General features: G+C 36.3%; 2 protein-coding genes and 1 long non-coding RNA gene across 3 annotated transcripts; 2 read left to right on the forward strand and 1 right to left on the reverse strand.

Annotated features, from left to right (window-relative positions):
* The first annotated feature begins 11,205 nt into the window (after positions 1 to 11,205).
* Positions 11,206 to 11,591, forward strand: LOC120115474. The gene is made up of 2 exons (XR_005515485.1): positions 11,206 to 11,289; positions 11,378 to 11,591. It is a non-coding gene; the product is annotated as an uncharacterized LOC120115474 (long non-coding RNA).
* Positions 11,592 to 11,809: 218 nt separating this feature from the next.
* Positions 11,810 to 12,779, reverse strand: LOC120115462 (transcription factor bHLH51-like). The gene is made up of 2 exons (XM_039136183.1): positions 12,527 to 12,779; positions 11,810 to 12,183 (listed from the first exon to the last, which is right to left on the reverse strand). The coding sequence occupies exons 1-2, from the start codon at positions 12,758 to 12,760 to the stop codon at positions 11,866 to 11,868; spliced, it is 552 nt and encodes a 183-aa protein (XP_038992114.1). The 5' UTR covers positions 12,761 to 12,779; the 3' UTR covers positions 11,810 to 11,865.
* Positions 12,780 to 14,251: 1,472 nt separating this feature from the next.
* On the forward strand, positions 14,252 to 16,958 carry LOC120115485 (disease resistance protein RPV1-like). The gene is made up of 5 exons (XM_039136195.1): positions 14,252 to 14,937; positions 15,022 to 15,304; positions 15,336 to 16,100; positions 16,659 to 16,763; positions 16,847 to 16,958. The coding sequence occupies exons 1-5, from the start codon at positions 14,567 to 14,569 to the stop codon at positions 16,946 to 16,948; spliced, it is 1,626 nt and encodes a 541-aa protein (XP_038992126.1). The 5' UTR covers positions 14,252 to 14,566; the 3' UTR covers positions 16,949 to 16,958.
* The last annotated feature ends 2,386 nt before the right edge of the window (positions 16,959 to 19,344 follow it).

A 19,344-nucleotide genomic window follows, 5' to 3' on the forward strand; every position in this document is an offset into this window, starting at 1 on the left:
AACAAGAAAACAATTTTTTTAAGTTTTGTGTGAACTGCTAGAGGTGCCCAAGTGGCTCTAGTCGAATAAATTGTTCACAACAAACTTTTAGCTCTAGAACACTCCGTTGCTAAGGCAAGTCTGGTGTACTTAGTGAATACTAAGTAAGAAAGATAGCCTCGAATAGCATAAGTGAATGAAAGTCTTCACGGGATGACTCTACCTAAAAAAGCTAGGGGGTTCATTGTTGACAACATCTTATTACTCAAGTACTAGCAGGTAGTTGTAATGAGTTGAAGCTCTAGTTAAGCTAAATAGTAATTGTTTTGACATTGTTTGCTTTATCAATTAATTTGATAATTGTGATATTCTCTGAAAATACCCATGGTGGTGAATTATCACGACTACGAGCACACACATACACGAGCATTATAAGTTGATTTGAGTTGATTTCTTGTGTCTTGAGATTCAAAGGTTATTAACAGAAAAAATTGCTAAGGTGTAAGGAAAATGTGAGAGTTATGATTCCTAATTGTTGAGGGCAAGTTATTTTCATGCATTGCTTAAGGATAAGCAAACACTTAGGTTTGGGGGTGTGATAACTCTTCAAAAGAGTTATTATTTAAGGCCTTTTTTTACTTAGGTGTATGTTTGCACTTTAGCATATTATGATCATATTTAGAGTGTTTTTAGTTACTTTTTCATTATATGCATTGCTAGGAGTGAGTTGGTAATTTTTGGATTAATTATGATATTTTGATTTGATATTGTTATCATTATGTTGTGACATTCTCTGATGCTATAGACGTTGTTGCAAGGCAGAATTGTTGAGTCATTGCTATAGCAATCAATGCACGGGCAGATAGTTGTTGATACTGAATAGAATCCTATTATAGAAAGGATTGAAAAGTAGAAAGAAGTCTATTTAATGCAAGCTTAAACTCTATTTTTAGGGTTTTTAATTAATATATAAAGGATGTGGTTATACTTAATTAAAAGGAAGTGTTTTAGGGTTTTATTTTATTCTTTTCTTTTCTCCACTGTTGGTCATGACCGCTTAGGTAATTTTGGGGAAGATCAACAGCTGGACGTGGAGGCAAAAGTCATAACATCAAGAGGTGGTGGCTGGTGATCGGTGAGAGCATTAACGACGAAAACGATAAAATAATTCTAGGAGGGAGTTTTATTTTTTTAATTGAAAGACTCTTTAATTTGTATGGGATTTGTTAAGCCTTGGATGCTTATGATTTAAATATATTTTATGAATTTCATGTTTAATTAATTTTGTTCATTGATTCGATTGATGTTTGTTTGAATTTATTAAGACGTTGATATAGAGATATATAATTGCTCAGATCATTGCACGAGAGGTGAGTGGCATTGTGTGAGTACTGCATCAAGAGGTGAATGCCATTGTCAGAGCATCATTGTTTGCGAGAGCATCATTGATTGCGACTGCAACGTTTCATTGTATAGAGTTCTTGTTGACTAATTGTAGTAGTATACTTAGTAAATTTGCATAAGTGGGTATAGAGATATAGCATTGTTGTGAGCTTTTGGGTGGAGCCATCGAGAAAGCAAAACCTCCTACGATAATGCTAGACACATTGATCTTATTATTATGGTATCGTTAATTGCATGATTGAGTTTAACAAAACCCTAATCTTTAGCTTGAACCAAATTATTACTTTTATTGCCATTGTTGTGATTCCCTTCATCCCTTCACATCTTTTTTCACAAATTTATTTTAGCTATCATATTTTTATTGATTTGTTCCCAGTATCACTTACACAAATCCATTATTTTACTTACTTATTGCTATAACAATTCTTTAAGTAATACTAGTCTACGTGGATATGATTCTCGATGAATTTTTTTCATCCACTTTATTACTTGATAAGATAGTATATACTTGCACTAATTGTTGTTACATTATTCAAAGCATCATATGCCTTCTCCAATTCAATCTGTATAGACATACACCCCATCTTGCTAGTTTTAAACCGCATTGAAAAGATTACCTGGGCTAATGATATTATTCGTGATGCTTCTATCTGGAACAAAATTAGTTTGATTTTTCGAAATCCAAGTAGACATTAAGGGCTTTAGTCTGTTGACAATTGCCTTAGTGATATTTTTTTACAAAATAGTGTAGAGACTTATGGGTCGAAATTGAGAGAAGTTTTTGGGGTTTGCAAGTTTGGGTGTGAGAACAAGAAAAGTTATGTTCAACTCTGCCGGAACATAACCTAAAACGCCTCTATAACCACACGACACACATCATTTCCAATTACCACCCAATTCTTTTGAAAAAAATCAAGCCTGAAAACATCAACACCCGGGGTTTTAGAGGGATTCATTTCGAAAATAACTTGTTTCACCTCCTTCAAAGTGAACCGAAACAAGATAGAAGATATCAATGCCTCATTAACTCAAGGAAAATTACCACACATATTCGACACAGGGGCACAAGTACCTTGCCTAATGAAAAGTTGTCCGTATAATCTTACTACCTTTTTAGGGCCTCTAGGTCCTTACACCACACACCATTAGCTAAACGAAGCATCTCGATAGAATTTTTCCGATGACCCATACGAGCACTTGTATGGAAAAACATCGTATTTTGGTCCCCTTGGATAAACCATTGACACCTAGACTTCTGCATCCACAAGCTCTCTTCCTGTCACATGATCGTGTCCAACTCCTCATTTAATTGTATTTCAAGTTTCTAGAGGAATAAATAATGTTTGTTTGAGAGTGCACACTCAATACCTCGTAATCTAGAGAATAATTACCTCTTTATCCGACCAATAGACCCAAACGACACCTTATTCCACTCTTCAAGTGATGTCCAAACAAAAGAGAGTTTACTTGAAATAGAACCATTTCCCTTCCATGCATTACAAAGGAGCTTCAAAACTGTATGGTTTTGCCACGTAAACACAAAGTGAAATGGGACTTTATCAAGCAAACCTTTACGATCAGAGTAAAATTTGGTAATGATCCAAACTTACCTACTCCATATACAACATGATCGAATCCTCAAAATGGTCAAACCACAAAGAGATCCTCTTACACCAAGTAAACACTGCTCCCCAAAACCCAACCTCTAAGAGAGCAGAATCAAACACAATTGAATGAAATGTTAGATTTGGCTTGAAATTAGGTTGGCAAGTTGGAAATTTCATCTTGGTTGGTGGCCAACTTATTAGAAATTTCATATTGGTTGGTGGCCAAACTTTGAACATGGGAATTTCATATTTGGTGCCTAACTTGTACACATTGGAAAATTCTTTGGTAGGTGGCCAACTTATTTTTCATGTTTAATCCCTAAAATATTATGTTATTTATAAGTTTAGTCCTTAAAACTCAACTATAAATAGGCCTAAGTATTTCATTAGAAATCATCCCAAAACAAGTTCTCTCTTCCTCTTGTATTCTTCATTCTCCCACTTTGGGAATTCTAAAGAATTCCATTTGTTGTAATATTGGTGATATAGTGAAGTTATCATTCGGTGTAGTGCCCGAGGAGTAGACGATATTCTCGTCGAACCTCGTAAATTTGGTGTGTTATATCCTTTATTGTTTTTATTCGGTTTTTCCATTGTGTTTTAATATTCAATAGTTTGACAGGTTTATCCGCTGTGCAACCTTTGGTGGTTTTGATCTTGGCATTTTAGTTCAATTTTGAAACTACGTTCGTGTGGGAAATAACCCGATTTCTCCAACAATTGGCATCAGAGCTTCGGTTGAGGTTATCTTGGTGGTTCTGTTGCTGAAAAGATACAGTTCGTGCTATTGAATATTGTTTGTTGGAATTAAAATGCCAAAATACGGATCAGTTAAGACATCAAGCTCTTCATCCGGGCCGGTGAGGGGGATGATGTCAAATGCAAATTTCTCGATGGAGTTGTTCGATGGATCCGGTCATTTTGGCATGTGGCAAGGTGAGGTGTTAGACGTTTTATTCTAATAGGGTCTAGACATCGTCATTGAGGAAAAAAACCTCGAATATATGAAGAAGAAAGAATAGGGAACAATCAATCATTTGACGTGCAGCACGATTCGATCTTGTCTTTCCAGGGAGCAGAAGTATGGCTACAAGAATGAGACTTCTGCAAGTAAGATGTAGAAAGCATTTGAGGAAAAATTCCTAAAGAAAAGCTCTCAGAATCGTCTCCACATGAAGAAAAGATTGTTCAGATTTGATTATCATCCAGGCACCAGTATGAATGAACACATCATTGCGTTCAATGAGCTAGTGAAAAACTTATTGGGCATGGATGAAACCTTCAAAGATGAAGATTTGTCCTTGATGTTGTTTTCATCTCTTCCAAACGAATTTGAGCACCTTGAGACAACGCTACTTCATGGTAAGGATAATGTTACCCTTAAAGATGTAACTGCTGCTTTGTATAGTTATGAGCTCAGGAAGAAAACCAAGAAGGATAGCAAGTACGAAGCAGCGGAGGCCATGGTGGCAAGAGGTCGCTCAAAAAGTCAAAAGCCAAAATGGAGAGGGAGATCAAAGTCGAAGTCCATACTGGGAAAAGATGAATGTGCCTTTTGTCATGAGAAAGGTCATTGGAAAAAAGATTGTCTGAAGCTGAAGAAGAAAGAAAAACCTACTCCATATGCATGTGTTGCAGAGCATGATGCAAATGACTCTGACACATCATTGGTTGCTTCATCAACAACATTCCATTCAGATGAATGGATATTATATTCGGGTTGCACCTATCATATGTCCCCTAATCAGGAGTAATTCTCCAATTTAGTAGAACTAAATGCATGAGTTATTTATATGGGCAATGAAAATGCCTGTAAACTGTTGGGATAGGTTCAATTCGATTGAAGAATCAAGATGGATCAACCAGAGTTCTGATGGATGTCCGATACGTGCCCAGTTTGAAGAAAAATCTCATCTTGTTGGGAGCCTTGGAATCCAAAGGCTTAGTAGTCACTATGAAAGATGGAGTTTTAAAAGCCACATATGGTGCACTTGTGATGATGAAGGGCATCAGGAAAAATAATTTGTATTACTATCAAGGTAGTACAATTATTGGAGCAGTTGTAGCAGCTTTCGGAGGTGATGATTTGGACGCAACCCAGTTGTGGCATATGCGGTTGGGACATGCTGGATAAAACTCCTTGCAAATTCTGGCAAAGAAAGGATTGTTGAAAGGTGCAAAGGCTTGCAAATTGAACTTTTACGAGCATTTTGTTCTGGTAAAGCAGAAGAGAGTGAAGTTTGGCACCACTATACATAATACAAAAGGTATTGTGGATTATATTCACTCAGATGTATGGGGTCCTTCAAAGACATCGTCTTTGGGAGGAAACCATTATTTTGTAACTTTTATATATGACTTTTCCAAAAGAGTTTGGGTGTATCCGATGAAGTCTAAAGATGAAGTGCTTCGAATTTTCCTGAAATGGAAAAATATGATCGAGAACCAGGCTGGTAGAAAGATCAAACGTCTTAGGACGGACAATGGAGGGGAATATAAAAGTGACTCATTCTTTGACGTTTGACATGAGTATGGTGTTGTTCGCCACTTCACTATTAGAAATACACCATAACAGAATGGGGTGGCAGAGCGTATGAATCGAACATTATTGGAGAAAGTTTGATGTATGTTGTCTAATGCTGGGTTAGGCAAGACATTTTGGGCTGAGGCTGTGACATATGCTGGCCATCTCATCAATCGTCTACTGTCATCAGCGGTAGGAGGAAAAACACCATTGGAGGTATGGTCTGGAAAACCTGCTACTGATTATGATTCCTTACATGTATTTGGATCCACTGCCTATTATCATGTGAAGAAATCCAAGTTTGATCCGAGAACAAAGAAGGCTCTCTTTATGGGAATCACCCATGGAGTGAAGGGATACCGCCTTTGGTGTTTAAACACCAAGAAGATAATTTGTAGCAGAGATATTACCTTTGATGAATATGCCCTAATAAAGAAGGTAACAAATGAAGCTGTCCAGACAAGTAGTTCTCCGCAACAGGTGGAGCATACTCCAAAACAGGTGGAGTTTCAGCAGACGATGATCCCAGAAGTTGATGCAATTGATTCTTCAACTCCAATAGAAGAATCAAAATATGAAGAGGTTCAAACCCAAGAACCATTAGAGACACTAGAACCACTTGCAGTTACAAGGCCAATGAGAGAAATTCGTAGACCTGCTCGATTTGTTGATATGGTGGCTTATGCTCTTCCAGTTGTTGATGATGATATCCCTATCACTTACCAAGAAGCAATACAAAGGTTGGAAAGTGATAAGTGGAAAAGTTCCATGGATGAAGAAATGCAATCTCTCCAAAAGAACAATACTTGGAAACTGGCACAATTACCGAAAGGTAAAAGAGCAATTAGAAGCAAGTGGGTATTTGCAAATAAAGATGGATCTCATAGCAAGAAAGATGTTCTCTACAAGGCACGGTTGGTAGCTAAAGGCTACGCTCAAAAGGAGGGAATCGACTACAATGAAGTATTTTCCCCTATTGTGAAGCATTCCTCCATTAGAATATTGTTGGCCTTGGTAGCACAGTTGAATTTGGAGCTAGCTCAACTTGATGTAAAGACGGATTTCTTGCATGGTGATTTAGAATAGGAGATGATACAAAGATGGTGGTCATGAGAAATAGGTTTGTAAGCTGAACAAATCGCTATATGGATTGAAGCAATCTCCGAGGCAGTGGTACAAGCGATTTGATAGCTTTATGAGGAGGCAAAAGTACACTAGAGGTAAATATGATCATTGTGTGTATTTACAAAAGCACAAAGATGGATCTTTCATTTATCTTCTCTTGTACGTTAACGATATGTTGATCGCTTCGAAGAGTCAAAAGGAGATAGACAAATTAAAGGCTCAGTTGAATCAAGAGTTTGAGATGAAAGATCTAGGTGAGGCCAAGAAGGTTCTTGGTATGGAGATAAGCAGAGAAAGAGAGGGAGGGAATCTTTGTTTAACACTGAAATAATATCTGAGAAAGGTATTACAATGTTTTGGCATGAATGAAAAGACCAAACATGTAAGTATCCCACTGGCTTCTCATTTGAAACTTAGTTCTCAATTATCTCCTAAAACTAACGAAGAACGAGAGTATATGGCAAAAGTTCCATATGCTAATGCAGTTGGGAGCTTGATGTATGCAATGGTGTGTATACGCGTCCTGACATTTCACAAGTAGTTGGAGTTATGAGCAAGTACATGCATGATCCTGGAGAAGGACATTGGCAAGCTGTGAAATGGATTATACGGTCTCTCCAACAAACCGTGGATGTTGGTTTAGTTTTTGAACAGGATGAAACACTTGGTCAGTGTGTGGTTGGATATATTGATTCTGATTATGCTGGTGATTTGGATAAGCGCCGATCAACTACTGGGTATTTGTTTACTCTTGCTAAAGCCCCAGTAAGTTGGAAGTCTACATTGCAATCTACGGTGGCCTTGTCTACTACAGAGGCAGAATACATGGCAGTTTCAGAGGCTGTAAAGGAAACAATTTGGCTTAACGGGTTGATGGAAGACTTGGGAGTTGTTCAAAGTCACATTAGTCTCTATTGTGACAGTCAGAGCGCTATTCACTTAGCGAAAAATCAAGTCTACCATTCAAGGACTAAGCATATCGATGTGAGGTATCACTTTGTGCGGGAGATCTTTGAAGAAGGAAAGATTATACTTCAAAAAATTGCGACATCAGAAAATCCTGCAGATATGATGATCAAGGTGGTAACAGTAATCAAGTTCAATCATTGTTTGAACTTGATTAACATCCTGAAAGTATGAACACCTTCGGGTGTGCGTCGCTTGTGAGCGCAATTAGAGGCACTACAAATTTGGGGAGTTGAAGAAGTTGAGTAGGCTTGGTAATTTCAAGCCAAGGTGGAGATTTGTTAGATTTGGCTTGAAATTAAGTTGGCAAGTTGGAAATTTCATCTTGGTTGGTGGCCAACTTATTAGAAATTTCATCTTGGTTGGTGGCCAAACTTTGAACATGGGAATTTCATATTTGGTGGCTAACTTGTACACATTGGAAAATTCTTTGGTAGGTGGCCAACTTATTTTTCATGTTTAATCCCTAAAATATTAGGTTATTTATAAGTTTAGTCCTTAAAACTCAACTATAAATAGGCCTAAGTATTTCATTAGAAATCATCCCAAAACAAGTTCTCTCTTCCTCTTGTATTCTTCATTCTCCCACTTTGGGAATTCTAAAGAATTCCATTTGTTGTAATATTGGCGATATAGAGAAGTTATCATCCAGTGTAGTGCCCGAGGAGTAGACGATATTCTCTTCGAACCTCGTAAATTTGGTATGTTCTCTCCTTTATTTTTTTTTATTCGGTTTTTCCATTGTGTTTCAATATTCAATAGTTTGGCAGGTTTATCTGCTGTGCAACCTTTGGTGGTTTTGATATTGATATTTTAGGTCAATTTTGAAACTACGTTCATGTGGGAAATAACTCGATTTCCCCAACATGAAACCTTTACTCTTCTCATCCCCGGAAGAGGCTCTCAATCGATGCTTAGAATGACGGAGGATTGCATTAAAGTCCCCCCAAGAAAACACAAACACTTCTATCTTGGATTAAGATTCTCCAACATATCCCAAATATTGTTTATGATTGACACCCGTGGGCTAGCATACACCGCATTAGCATAAATCGAAGGGCCCTATCTGAGCAGATGAACCCTTGATTGTACGAACTGATTTGAAACCCAAAAAATAGTTACTTGAACGGCATCTGACCAAAGCAGCCAAATCCCTCCACTGAACCCATAGATTTCAACCCGGAAAGAGTTTGGGAAACCTAGTCAACAGATAATATTATCCGCTTTTACACCACTAACTCCAGTTTCCATTAAAGCCACAAATGACAGATTATGATCTTGCATCACATGTTTAACAGGACGACGATAAGCCAGGCTAACCACCCCTTGGCTATTCCAAAGAAGAAGAAAAAAAAGAAATCAATCATTAAAACAAACTTAAAAATGATGGCCACTTAGACCCAATCATCAAACGACACCATGCTCGCCTTGGCATTCGTCAGACCTACCATTTTCTGGTTGGCATCCACCTCTGATTGGACATGAATATGCACGTTGGCTGATTGTTGAAAATCACTTCCAACCAGAGGCTCCACTTTTGCTACAACTGCTTGAACCCAATCAATATTTAGGGAGTGGTTAGAGCGTTTAAGACCTATCGATTTCTTAATACTCGACACTTTCAAAGTAGTCTCACGTCTGATTTTACGCACACCCAACTTCCCTGTGTCATTACGATTACGACCAGACACTGACTTACTCTTTCCTTCCTCGATAATAGAAACAGCTGAGTGATTTCTAGTAGGGATTATTGGTTCATGTCGCTTGAGTTGGACAACCATTCTTGGAGACAAAGACTCCACATGAAAGTCGTTTGATGATCCCACTAGGCTCTCCTAATGTTTAAATTATTCATTGGAATTTCTTTTAAAACATCCCTACGAGGAGTAGTTTTGGTAGAATCAGAGTTTAAACCAGCTTTCCTAGAAGGACCATGTTGCTTAGCTAAACCAGTCTCCCTATGAGGAGCAGTATTTGAGATGGGATCCTTACCTTTTGATGAACTTCCAACTTCCTTCCTAGAATTTTCGAAACTCACTATATCAACATTGACTTTTGTTAACCCCGTGCCAATATTCTCCTTGTCCAAACTTTGAAGAACATCAAAGTGTGACTTTCCACTTTGTTCCAAGGCTACCTTGGATACCCCCATTCACTAGGGACCTTTTTAGTAAGATGTCGTCGATTCGCTACTACCATCCATGGACCATAAAAGTCTTATCATGAACCCCTTACTCCTAAAATTTCCTCCGACTGCCCTGGATAGGCAGGAGCATCCCTCTCCGAATCAACAATCACCTGTTTACCATAAGCATCCTAAATGTGGCCGTAGACTCCATATTTATAACAAATAGACTACAAACCCTTATATTCAATTTATTGGATGAAATTATCAATACCAATACACGGTAACAACAGCTTGTTCAGGTCAACCACAACCACTAGCCTAGCGAATTTCCATCTCTCCCCAACATTGGTATTATAGTCTACTTTGACCACTTTTCCAATTTCAGCAACTATCAACCCAAAGAGAGATTTCATATAGTACATATAAAGCAAACCCGGGAGGCGAATCCAGACAACTACCTGAGATTGGTGGTTTTTGGATGTAGAAAAGTTTCGACTCCATGGTTGGACCGTTAGATAGCTACCAACAAACGTACAACAAAAGACAACTTCATTTTCTCATCAATGGAAACATGTAACCTATCCGAGAAGGTGATAATAGGATACGAGTCGCTTTTATCTACCACCACGTCACCCTTATTGAAGGTAATGTTTATCCCTTCAAAGAAACTTTTGGCAAAATCATCCACTATGCCCAAGTCCACTACCATAGTCGCATATGAATGTTTACTCCCCTGGGATACAGATGGTCCAAACCCCGTCTGCTCCCTCTCAATCTTTCCATCATGCGCAACCACAGTACCCAAAGGCATCACAACATAAAAAACAACAAACCACTCTAAGCCAGCCATATTATTCAAACTCATCTTACTACTCGAGGGATCTACAGTCATTGGAGAATGCTAACCAACTGCCTCCGCAGCAGGTTGAACACCGATCACCATGCAGTTAACCAACCTTAGCGCGAAAACCGATATCCTATAAAACCGGAGCACTTAAAATCTCTTACTTAGAATAGATTACTTTCTGGTAGAAACAATAATTATTAAATTTATTATGTCAAATTATATTATTTATTATGTATAAATTTCATTTAGTTTTTGTTCAGTAATTTAATTATTTTAAATTCTATTAATCTATGTACATTATTTATATACTAGTTGTGTAAAGAATACAATTTTAAAATCGAAAAAAATACATAAATATATAGAATGAATTCATAACTTAAGCATAATATATTGTATAATAATATAATTTGATATATTAAAACTATTTTACATTGCATAATTAATTTTGGAAAATAACAAAAAACAAAGAAATTGGGTAAAAAGGTATTGGACCTAAGCTAGCTTAACATAAAATAAATTAGTGGCCCAAGTGTTAAGGTCTTGACAATTGCCTAGAGGCCTTTAAGCCTTAGGGCTTTACGCTTATATATATATAACTAAGATTTTAATTCAACATCAGTATCGCCGCTGTCTCTGTAGAAGAACGGAAACCCAAGATCAGACTGCAGAAAGAAACCAATTTCGAAGCCTTTCAGCCATGAGAGCTAAGGTAAAAGAAAACCACCATTCATTAGTTATTTTTTATTTAGACTTTGATAAATGTTTTTGTTTTTGTTTTTGTTTTGGGTCATTTGCAGTGGAAGAAGAAGCGTATGAGAAGGTTGAAGAGGAAGAGATGAGGCAAAGATCTAAGTAGTCCTTTTAATTTTTGTCTTCACGGCTATTTGTTTGATGAGCGCATTTTGTTTTAATGGTTGAATGGTGTCTTTCATTTTTCATGGCTTAGTTTTCTTGTATCTTTGTTGAACCATTTTCATTTTATTGATTAATGTTGGAGCTTTTTTGCTTTAAGATTTGTGTTTTTGATGGCTTTTATGATTGTCAGTTGCAATTGCTTGGTAAAATCATTGCAGATACGCTTAGATCTTTATATGGAATGTTAAACAGTAGAAGAAACTCATATTATGAGTAATTTGAGAAGAAAATAAAGTTTTTTGACAAAAAAATTGAAAGTTTTTGACAAAAAATGGCATAGTTTAAGTATCGGTTTGTAATTAAACCAAACAATAACTATGGATGTGGGATTTTATATAATTATAATTCATACAAAAATTTACTCCACACTTTATGTGCAAGTAAAACCAACATTGAACATGCAAACGATGAAACCGCTTTTGATTCTTCCACCTACACTTGAAATCTCAGCCTTAACAATTCTTAAACTCTGCCCTTTGAGCACTCGGATGAGCTCCGCAAACACTTCCGGCCGATCATCGCAACAAACCGACACCCTCATTAACATCTTGTCTTCGGGAATGTCACAATCTACGGTTACTTCATCGGTTTCGGTAGGTAGAATGAAGGCTTTGTTGATTTCGGCTGCTTTCCGCTTTAGATCCTTCACTTGCTCTTTTGCACTTCCTAATAACACTGCCTTATCCATCTGCACATTAAAAGAAGATCAAGCTATTCTTTTAGTCCCTCTACTATGCTCAAAATTGATATTCTATCCTTATATTTTAATTTGGCTTCTCTATTTTTATAATTTCATTTGTTAGTCCAAATAGTTAACAAATAATAGCGTTCAGTAGTCTAACAACATTATTAATTATTTGGATTAACTAATGATATTGTGAAGTTAAAAAAAATATTAAACTAAATAGAGACTAAATTAGAAAGTTGAACATAGTATAGGGACCAAAAACAAAATTTGTCCAATAACAAAGAATTGATCTAAATATTAGTTTCCAGCATTGCAAATAGCCAAAATTTTCTGCAAATCATACCTTGTTAGACTTGGGGATCAGTTTCCTCAGAGCTGCAAGCTGTGCATTAATCCGATCCCTCCGCCGCTTCTCGGCTTCGCTATGGCTTTTGGAAGCAGTCGTAGCACCAGGTGTCGTCGACGAAGTGAAACCGTGGCACCGGGCCGAGCTTGAAGCCGAGAAAGGAGGCTCAAATGGCCATGGAACTATGAAAGAAGAAGATTCAATTGGCAAGGTTTGGTAACAATTCTCCATATTTGCAACAATGTGGAGATGTGGGTTGGGTTTTATTAGGCATATCTATGATTGAGGCACTGTTGATTGAGCTAATAATGGTTGTGATGTTCATATTCAAGATGGTGATTGGTGTGATTCCTTCTTTTAACTTTTTATTGGTCAAACCAAAATCATGTGTTGGCCATTTTTCGGCTGTCATTTCAACAACTTTTCTTTTAATTTTTAACCTTTTACAGCTTCATATGCTAATGGTCCATGGACATGGATGAATGGAGCCAGTTCTTTAATCACCTTGATCATGATCTAAAAATTAAAGACTTATACCTCATTTCGATTTTTGAAGAAAGGAGCATGCTTTGGCAAAAGCATTATCTGCAATGCTTGGTGGAAACGGACAACAAAGAGAATTGTGCGGACATACATGTGGAAAAAATCGATTGTTGGGAGCTCCTATTCAATCATGGATTCAACAGTGATCTAATTGATATTATTTGTAAGAAGTTGGGGGTGGTGGAACATGTCTTGTTTTTGCTTTTATGCTGCGTATCTATGAACCATTTATCTTTTTCTATATTTTCTTCATAAGAAAGATAAAGATGTCATTGAACCCCACAATGAAGTGAAAATGCTCATTTTGTATAAATTTTGTGTTAATGTCATTATTTATAGGGATGGGCATGGATCGGGTATTTGGTCCACCCGACTCGATCCGAGAACAATAACTCCACCACCCAAGATCCGACCCGCATGAAATAAGATTTCACCTGACCCGACTCGAAATAATAAAAAAATATTATTTCTCTAAATCCGAATCCGATTTTTTTTTAAAAAAAAACCGACCCTATTGGGTCTGGTCGGATTGGAACCCGTCGGGTTCAGATACCATGCCCATCCCTAATTATTTGTATATCAAATTTCTTGATTCTGAATTTATATTTGTAAATTTATTTTATAAGATAAAATTACAAGAATTCAAAAGTTTTATCTAGAATATAATCGAAGTATCTCGAGAAAAGAGTGGACCGAAAAATTCCAAGTTACCTCCTACGTAATTTATCAAGAGTTTATCTCGAAGAAGGAAGATTTTGGTGGCTTTCTTTTGTCGTCTCTCATTTGATTCTCCCGGTGTTTTAATCATAATCTCATGGAGCCCTCACAAAAGCAAACAAAGTGGGCTTAAATTAGCATCACCAATCAGCCAAAATGTAGGGTCCTGAAATTGCAATTCATTGGATTTGATATGAAATATCATTCGTTGGGATGGTGATGATTTCCTTTTTCTTTTACCTTCAACCCTACTTGTGATTCACCGTCTGCAAGGGGCACACTAAAAATGCGTAAGATGTAGGTTCATGTTCCGAGATGGACTTAGCCGCAAAAGGGCTCCATCCAACTATTCAGTGCATAAAATGCTACATCTATCCTTGAATATAATGTTAAAATCTTAAACATAAAAGTTTGTCTCTTGAGTACAATGTTAATATTTAGAGATAAAAGATTGATATTAGGTTCTTTCTTGACTGGAGATGATATTTTTTTAGCTCAACGATGAAAAAGAATCCAATGTTAATATAATATATGTATGTGTCAAGAAAAAAAAACAAAGCAACAGCCAAGCTTTTTAGAATTGGGAGATAACATGTCTATGAATAAAACAAGGCGAGCAAAGCAAAGTATTGTGATTTCTTCTCCCTCTTGCCTCACACAATCACTACTCTTACATGGCTTCTTCTGATGAATTGAAGTATCAAGTTTTCTTGAGCTTCGGAGGTGAAGATACGTGACTTCACCGGCCATCTACTTCAAGCTTTGAAAGACACCGGAATGAATGTCTTCTTCGATGAAGAAAAATTGGAGAAAGGGGTGCAACTTTCACACTCTCTCTCCCAAGCAATTGCAGCCTGCAATATCTCGATAATCGTCTGGTCTGCCAACTACGCTTCTTCGAAATCATACTTAGCCGAACTCTCTTACATCATGGTCATGGGGCGCAAGGTCTCTCAACAACATACTGCTCTTCCCATCTTTTACCATGTTGACCCTTCCGATGTACGAAATCTCGGTGGAAGTTTCAGAACATCCTTTGAAGAGCATGAACCAAATAGGCCACTTGATGAGGTCAAGCGATGGAAAGCTGCATTTGTTGACATCGGTAAATTAAAAGGGTGGCATATAGACGGAGGCAAATCCGATAGGTAACTATAAAAATATATACTCTCTTCTTATATTTTGATTTGTCTTTCTTTTGATTTTCACTTTTTTTCAAAATCATTTTCCAGACCTGATTCCGAATACATTAAAGATGTCGTTCAATATGTCATAGAAAAGTTGAATAATAAGTCTAGAAGTGTTTATGAAGAATTGGTTGGTATAGATGATCAGAAAAAGATGATTTTGAAGCTGATCAAACAAGGAGATAATAGACTAATAGAACTTTGGGGAATGGGTGGTATAGGCAAAACAACCCTTGCTGAAGCTGTGTATAAAGAAATCTCTCATATGTTTCAAGGTCGTTATTTCCTTCAAAATGTTAAAAGAGAGAATAGAGAAACAGGGAAAAGAATCTTTACGAAATGAGTTTCTTTCAAAACTATTAAACTCAAAAACTTGTGTAGACACCCCCTCCATAGGGTCAACTTTAACCCAACAGAGGCTCAACAACATAAAATCAATTCTTGTACATGACGATGTTAATGACTCCGACCAAATAGATTTCATGGGTGTTAAATATTTTGGCGAAGGAAGTAAAATTATTGTAACATGGAGAGGTAGGCAAGTGCTTAAGAATGGAGGAGCTGACGAAATACACGAGGTAAAGAAATTAAACAAGGATGATTCTCTTATACTGTTCTCTTCATTTGCATTCAAGATGTTGAATCCTGCTGTTGATTTTCAAGATCTATCATACAAGTTTGTGCAGTACGCCCAAGGCAGTCCACTTGCTCTTAAAATCTTGGGTTCTAAACTATATAAAATGTGCAGAAAAGACTGGGAAAGCGAGGTAGATAAACTAAAGGAGTATGCACAGCCAAAGATTTTACAGATTTTGAAGAGTAGCTATGAGGGGCTGGATGAGCTAGAGAAGAATATATTTCTTGATATAGCATGCTTCTTTAACTGGGAACACAAGGATACTGTAGAAACAATTCTAAGTGGTTACTATAAGGGTGTAGTAAGTGGAATAAACAATTTGGTTGATAAGTGCCTACTTGATGTCGGATATTTTGGAAGTATTTCTATGCATGATATGCTTGAAGAGATGGGCAAGGACGTTATTCACCAAGAATCTAAAGACACTGGAAAACGCGGTCGAATATGGAATCCCAAAGATGTGAATCAAGTGCTCAGATATAATAAAGTAAGTGTTAATTGTATCTAGTGCTCAGATAAGGGGCGGAGCTATAAAAAAAATTTTGGGGTCTCAAATTCATAAATTATATGAAGAATTTTTTTTTAAGTGAAAATTTTGAATTTTAAATATTTTTTAAAATATGAGGTCAGTTTCTTTTTTAAAAGGTATCAAAACATTTCTAAAAGGTGTCATTTTTTCTTTTATATTATGTATTATATATTTTATATGGGTAAAAAAGAAAATTCTGAAACTTTAGGGTGTCAATTGGCATCCCTTAATATATACGGGCTCCGCTTGGCTAGATATAATGAGTGATTTAATGGAATGCCGATGAATATTGATAATTTTCAGGGTACATATTTAATTGAAGGAATGAAGTTAGACATGACCCAAATTGATAACCTACGGTTAAGTCCTTTGGTTTCTGACAATATGCTTAATCTTAGATATATCTACTTCTTTGTTCATGGGGTTTTGTCGTATGATTGAAATGAAAAGTTACATGCATATGAAGCTGTTGAAAGTGTATCACTTCCTGATGAGCTAAGATATCTTTGTTGGCAGTATTATCCCTTCAAATCTTTGTCACCGAGTTTTAATCTAAAAAATCTTCTTGTGTTGAGATTACCATACGGTCATATGGAACAACTTTGGAATGAAGATAATCAGGTATTTTATATTTTTATACACCACAAACTAAGTAGATAATGCTATGGAGTAATATAGTTTTTTTTTTATTTATTATTATGCAGGATCTTGTTAATTTAAGGACAACTGATCTTATTTATTGCAAGAAACAAAGGAAGATCCCCAATCTATCGGAGCCATCAACCTTGAAGGCATTGTATGCATAGGGTGTGAAAATTTGATTGAACTTCCTTGCCTCAATCTCTTAAAGGGTTTAACTTTAGGGGATGTCGTAAACTCAAGAAGTTTCCTGAGCTTCCAAATGTTATTTCTGAGTTAAATTTATCAGACATGGGAAGAGAAGAGGTGCCTGATTCTATCGAACATCACACTGGACTTAAAAAGTTGAACTTGAGAAACTCAAAGGTAAACAATGTATCGAGCAATATTTCAAAGTTGGAATCTCTCCGTGAGCTGGATCTTAGTAATTGCAGAAGCCTTAAATCGCTCTCAGAGCCTCCACGATATCTGTGGTTACTGCATGCAAGTCATTGCACATCATTGGAAAAAGTATCGTTCACTGATCATAATTTATACCGATTCGATTTTTTCAAAGATGGTGATGGTGATGGTGATGAACAGGTTTACTTGTTATTTTGTGATTGCAAAAGCTTGAATCAAGATTCAATTAAAAGCATTGAGGCAAACGCGGTGTTTCAAATTCAATCCATAGCACAGAGATGGGCAAGGAGGGAAGAGGGAAGGATAAAGAGGACAGGGAGACGTGGACAAGATTATAATAGGATCTTTTGTCGAAATCAATTGTTTTGTTGTTTCCCGGGAAATGAAATTGCAGCACATGAGTTTGAGCATCGAAGTGTTAATTCTTCGTTAACCTTAAAGCTAGCCCCAAATGAGTGTAGCGGGAGCAGATTCTTGGCTTTTGCTGTCAGTCTTGTGGCCGATATAACCCTTGGAAACCAATATGTCGTATTTTTCTGTAATTACCAACTGAGAGCTGCAGGCGGCAGAAAGTTCAGTGGCAGGTGCAGCATTGGTGATAAGAACCCATGCGCCTACGAGGGTGATGATGCGACGATCCTGTTTAGTGAGAATCTGATTACAATAGACGATGCTTATGAGGAGGCGTCATTTGAATTCCACATCAACAATGATTGTATCATGGTAGAGGAATGCGGTGTTCATGTATTTTACGTGGGAATGAAAGCAGAGTTGAGCACACTAAGATTGCAAGCACACCCTAGGAGAAAGGCAGCCGACTCAGCTATTCCCATGCCTTTTGGCACTGGCAGTCGCCTTTTTTTTTTTGCGCGTTCCGAGCCAGCAAAGTGGCCTAGATAGATATAATTTGCCCCCTTTGTGCAGCTAGCAATCTTCTTTTGCTCCATGGTTCTTGTAAAGATGGCAATGAACACTTCACTAATATCAGTGGCAGATCCAATAAGGCAGCGAGTAAATGCATACTTTAAAACCCGAATGTGAATAATTTCAGTACTATTTAAAATAGAAAAAAAGTCCTGAGAAAATGTAGCATTTTTTATGAATCAAGTGGCCCAAAATGTGGTTTATTTAGATTGATGTTATTTCAAGTACTTTGCTCGGATGATTAATAGATTTATTGATGAGTCAAACAATTTAAGTGAAGACGAAAAAAAAAAAAGCTTTGACAATTTTGCTGAATTAACAGTTTTTAAAAAAAATATCATTTCGACAATTTTCATCATATAGTACAAAATTGTGAACAAAATTTTAAAATTATATCTTATTTTGATCGAATATTCAAGTTCACACATAAATTTTGAATTAACTATGATCATATTTTTATTAGTCTTTGATGAATTTATGCCTTATAATTTAATCATTTTTTATCTTTATATTTTTAAATTGTGTACTCTGACAAAAACATTAACCAAGATACTAAATAAATCAAATTCTACAATTGATCTTACCATGCTTAAATTGTAAATTTAATTCATATCATTTCAAGTTGTAAGTTAATCATACGAATAACTTATTATTTGCATCAGAAATGAAATTTAAAAATTCTAAAAGTGTAAAGAACAAAATTAAATCAACTAATATATAGTACAATGATTAAAGATAAACTTCGACATAATTATAGGCATGACACTTCAAATTTTAGTTCAATTATAGGAATGAAACAATAAATTCAACTCAATTACACATTTTTTAACAAAATAAATCAATTCATTTTTATGTTTAATGAATATTATTGTTTATATACGTAAAAGTACATGTAAAATGTTAAATTCACATTGCGATGATAAAGGTTTTTGAAAACCGGATCAAATTAAAATCCCGTATCATAAATCCAATATTCATATATCAAGCTAAAATCAACGATGGGCAAGATCAAGTGTTTTCCTTTGCATATATATACTGAGGTCAAATCCAGGATGGGAATGAAGGAAATAATACTACAAAATACAAAGAATGAAACCCTCGACCATCCCCCTCTAGTCTCTAGTAGTGTACCACCACCCCAAAAAAAAGCCTTACAAAAAGGGGAAAATATTACAGAACATTATCACCCATTTAAAAACACAAAAATACCATTATTCCAAATTGATAATACTGATAG

This window comes from Hibiscus syriacus, unplaced genomic scaffold (assembly GCF_006381635.1).
Source record: "Hibiscus syriacus cultivar Baekdansim isolate YM2019G1 unplaced genomic scaffold, ASM638163v2 tig00110264_pilon, whole genome shotgun sequence".
NCBI classification, from domain to species: domain Eukaryota; kingdom Viridiplantae; phylum Streptophyta; class Magnoliopsida; order Malvales; family Malvaceae; genus Hibiscus; species Hibiscus syriacus.

Coding starts and splice junctions, on each gene's coding strand:
- LOC120115485 (XM_039136195.1), top strand. CDS start 14,567: ATGAATGTCTTCTTCGATGAAGAAAAATTGGAGAAAGGGGTGCAACTT. Junction 14,938..15,021: donor GACGGAGGCAAATCCGATAG/GTAACTATAAAA, acceptor ATCATTTTCCAG/ACCTGATTCCGAATACATTA. Junction 15,305..15,335: donor ATAGAGAAACAGGGAAAAGA/ATCTTTACGAAA, acceptor CTTTCAAAACTA/TTAAACTCAAAAACTTGTGT.
- LOC120115462 (XM_039136183.1), bottom strand. CDS start 12,760: ATGGAGAATTGTTACCAAACCTTGCCAATTGAATCTTCTTCTTTCATA. Junction 12,184..12,526: donor TGATCCCCAAGTCTAACAAG/GTATGATTTGCA, acceptor TTTAATGTGCAG/ATGGATAAGGCAGTGTTATT.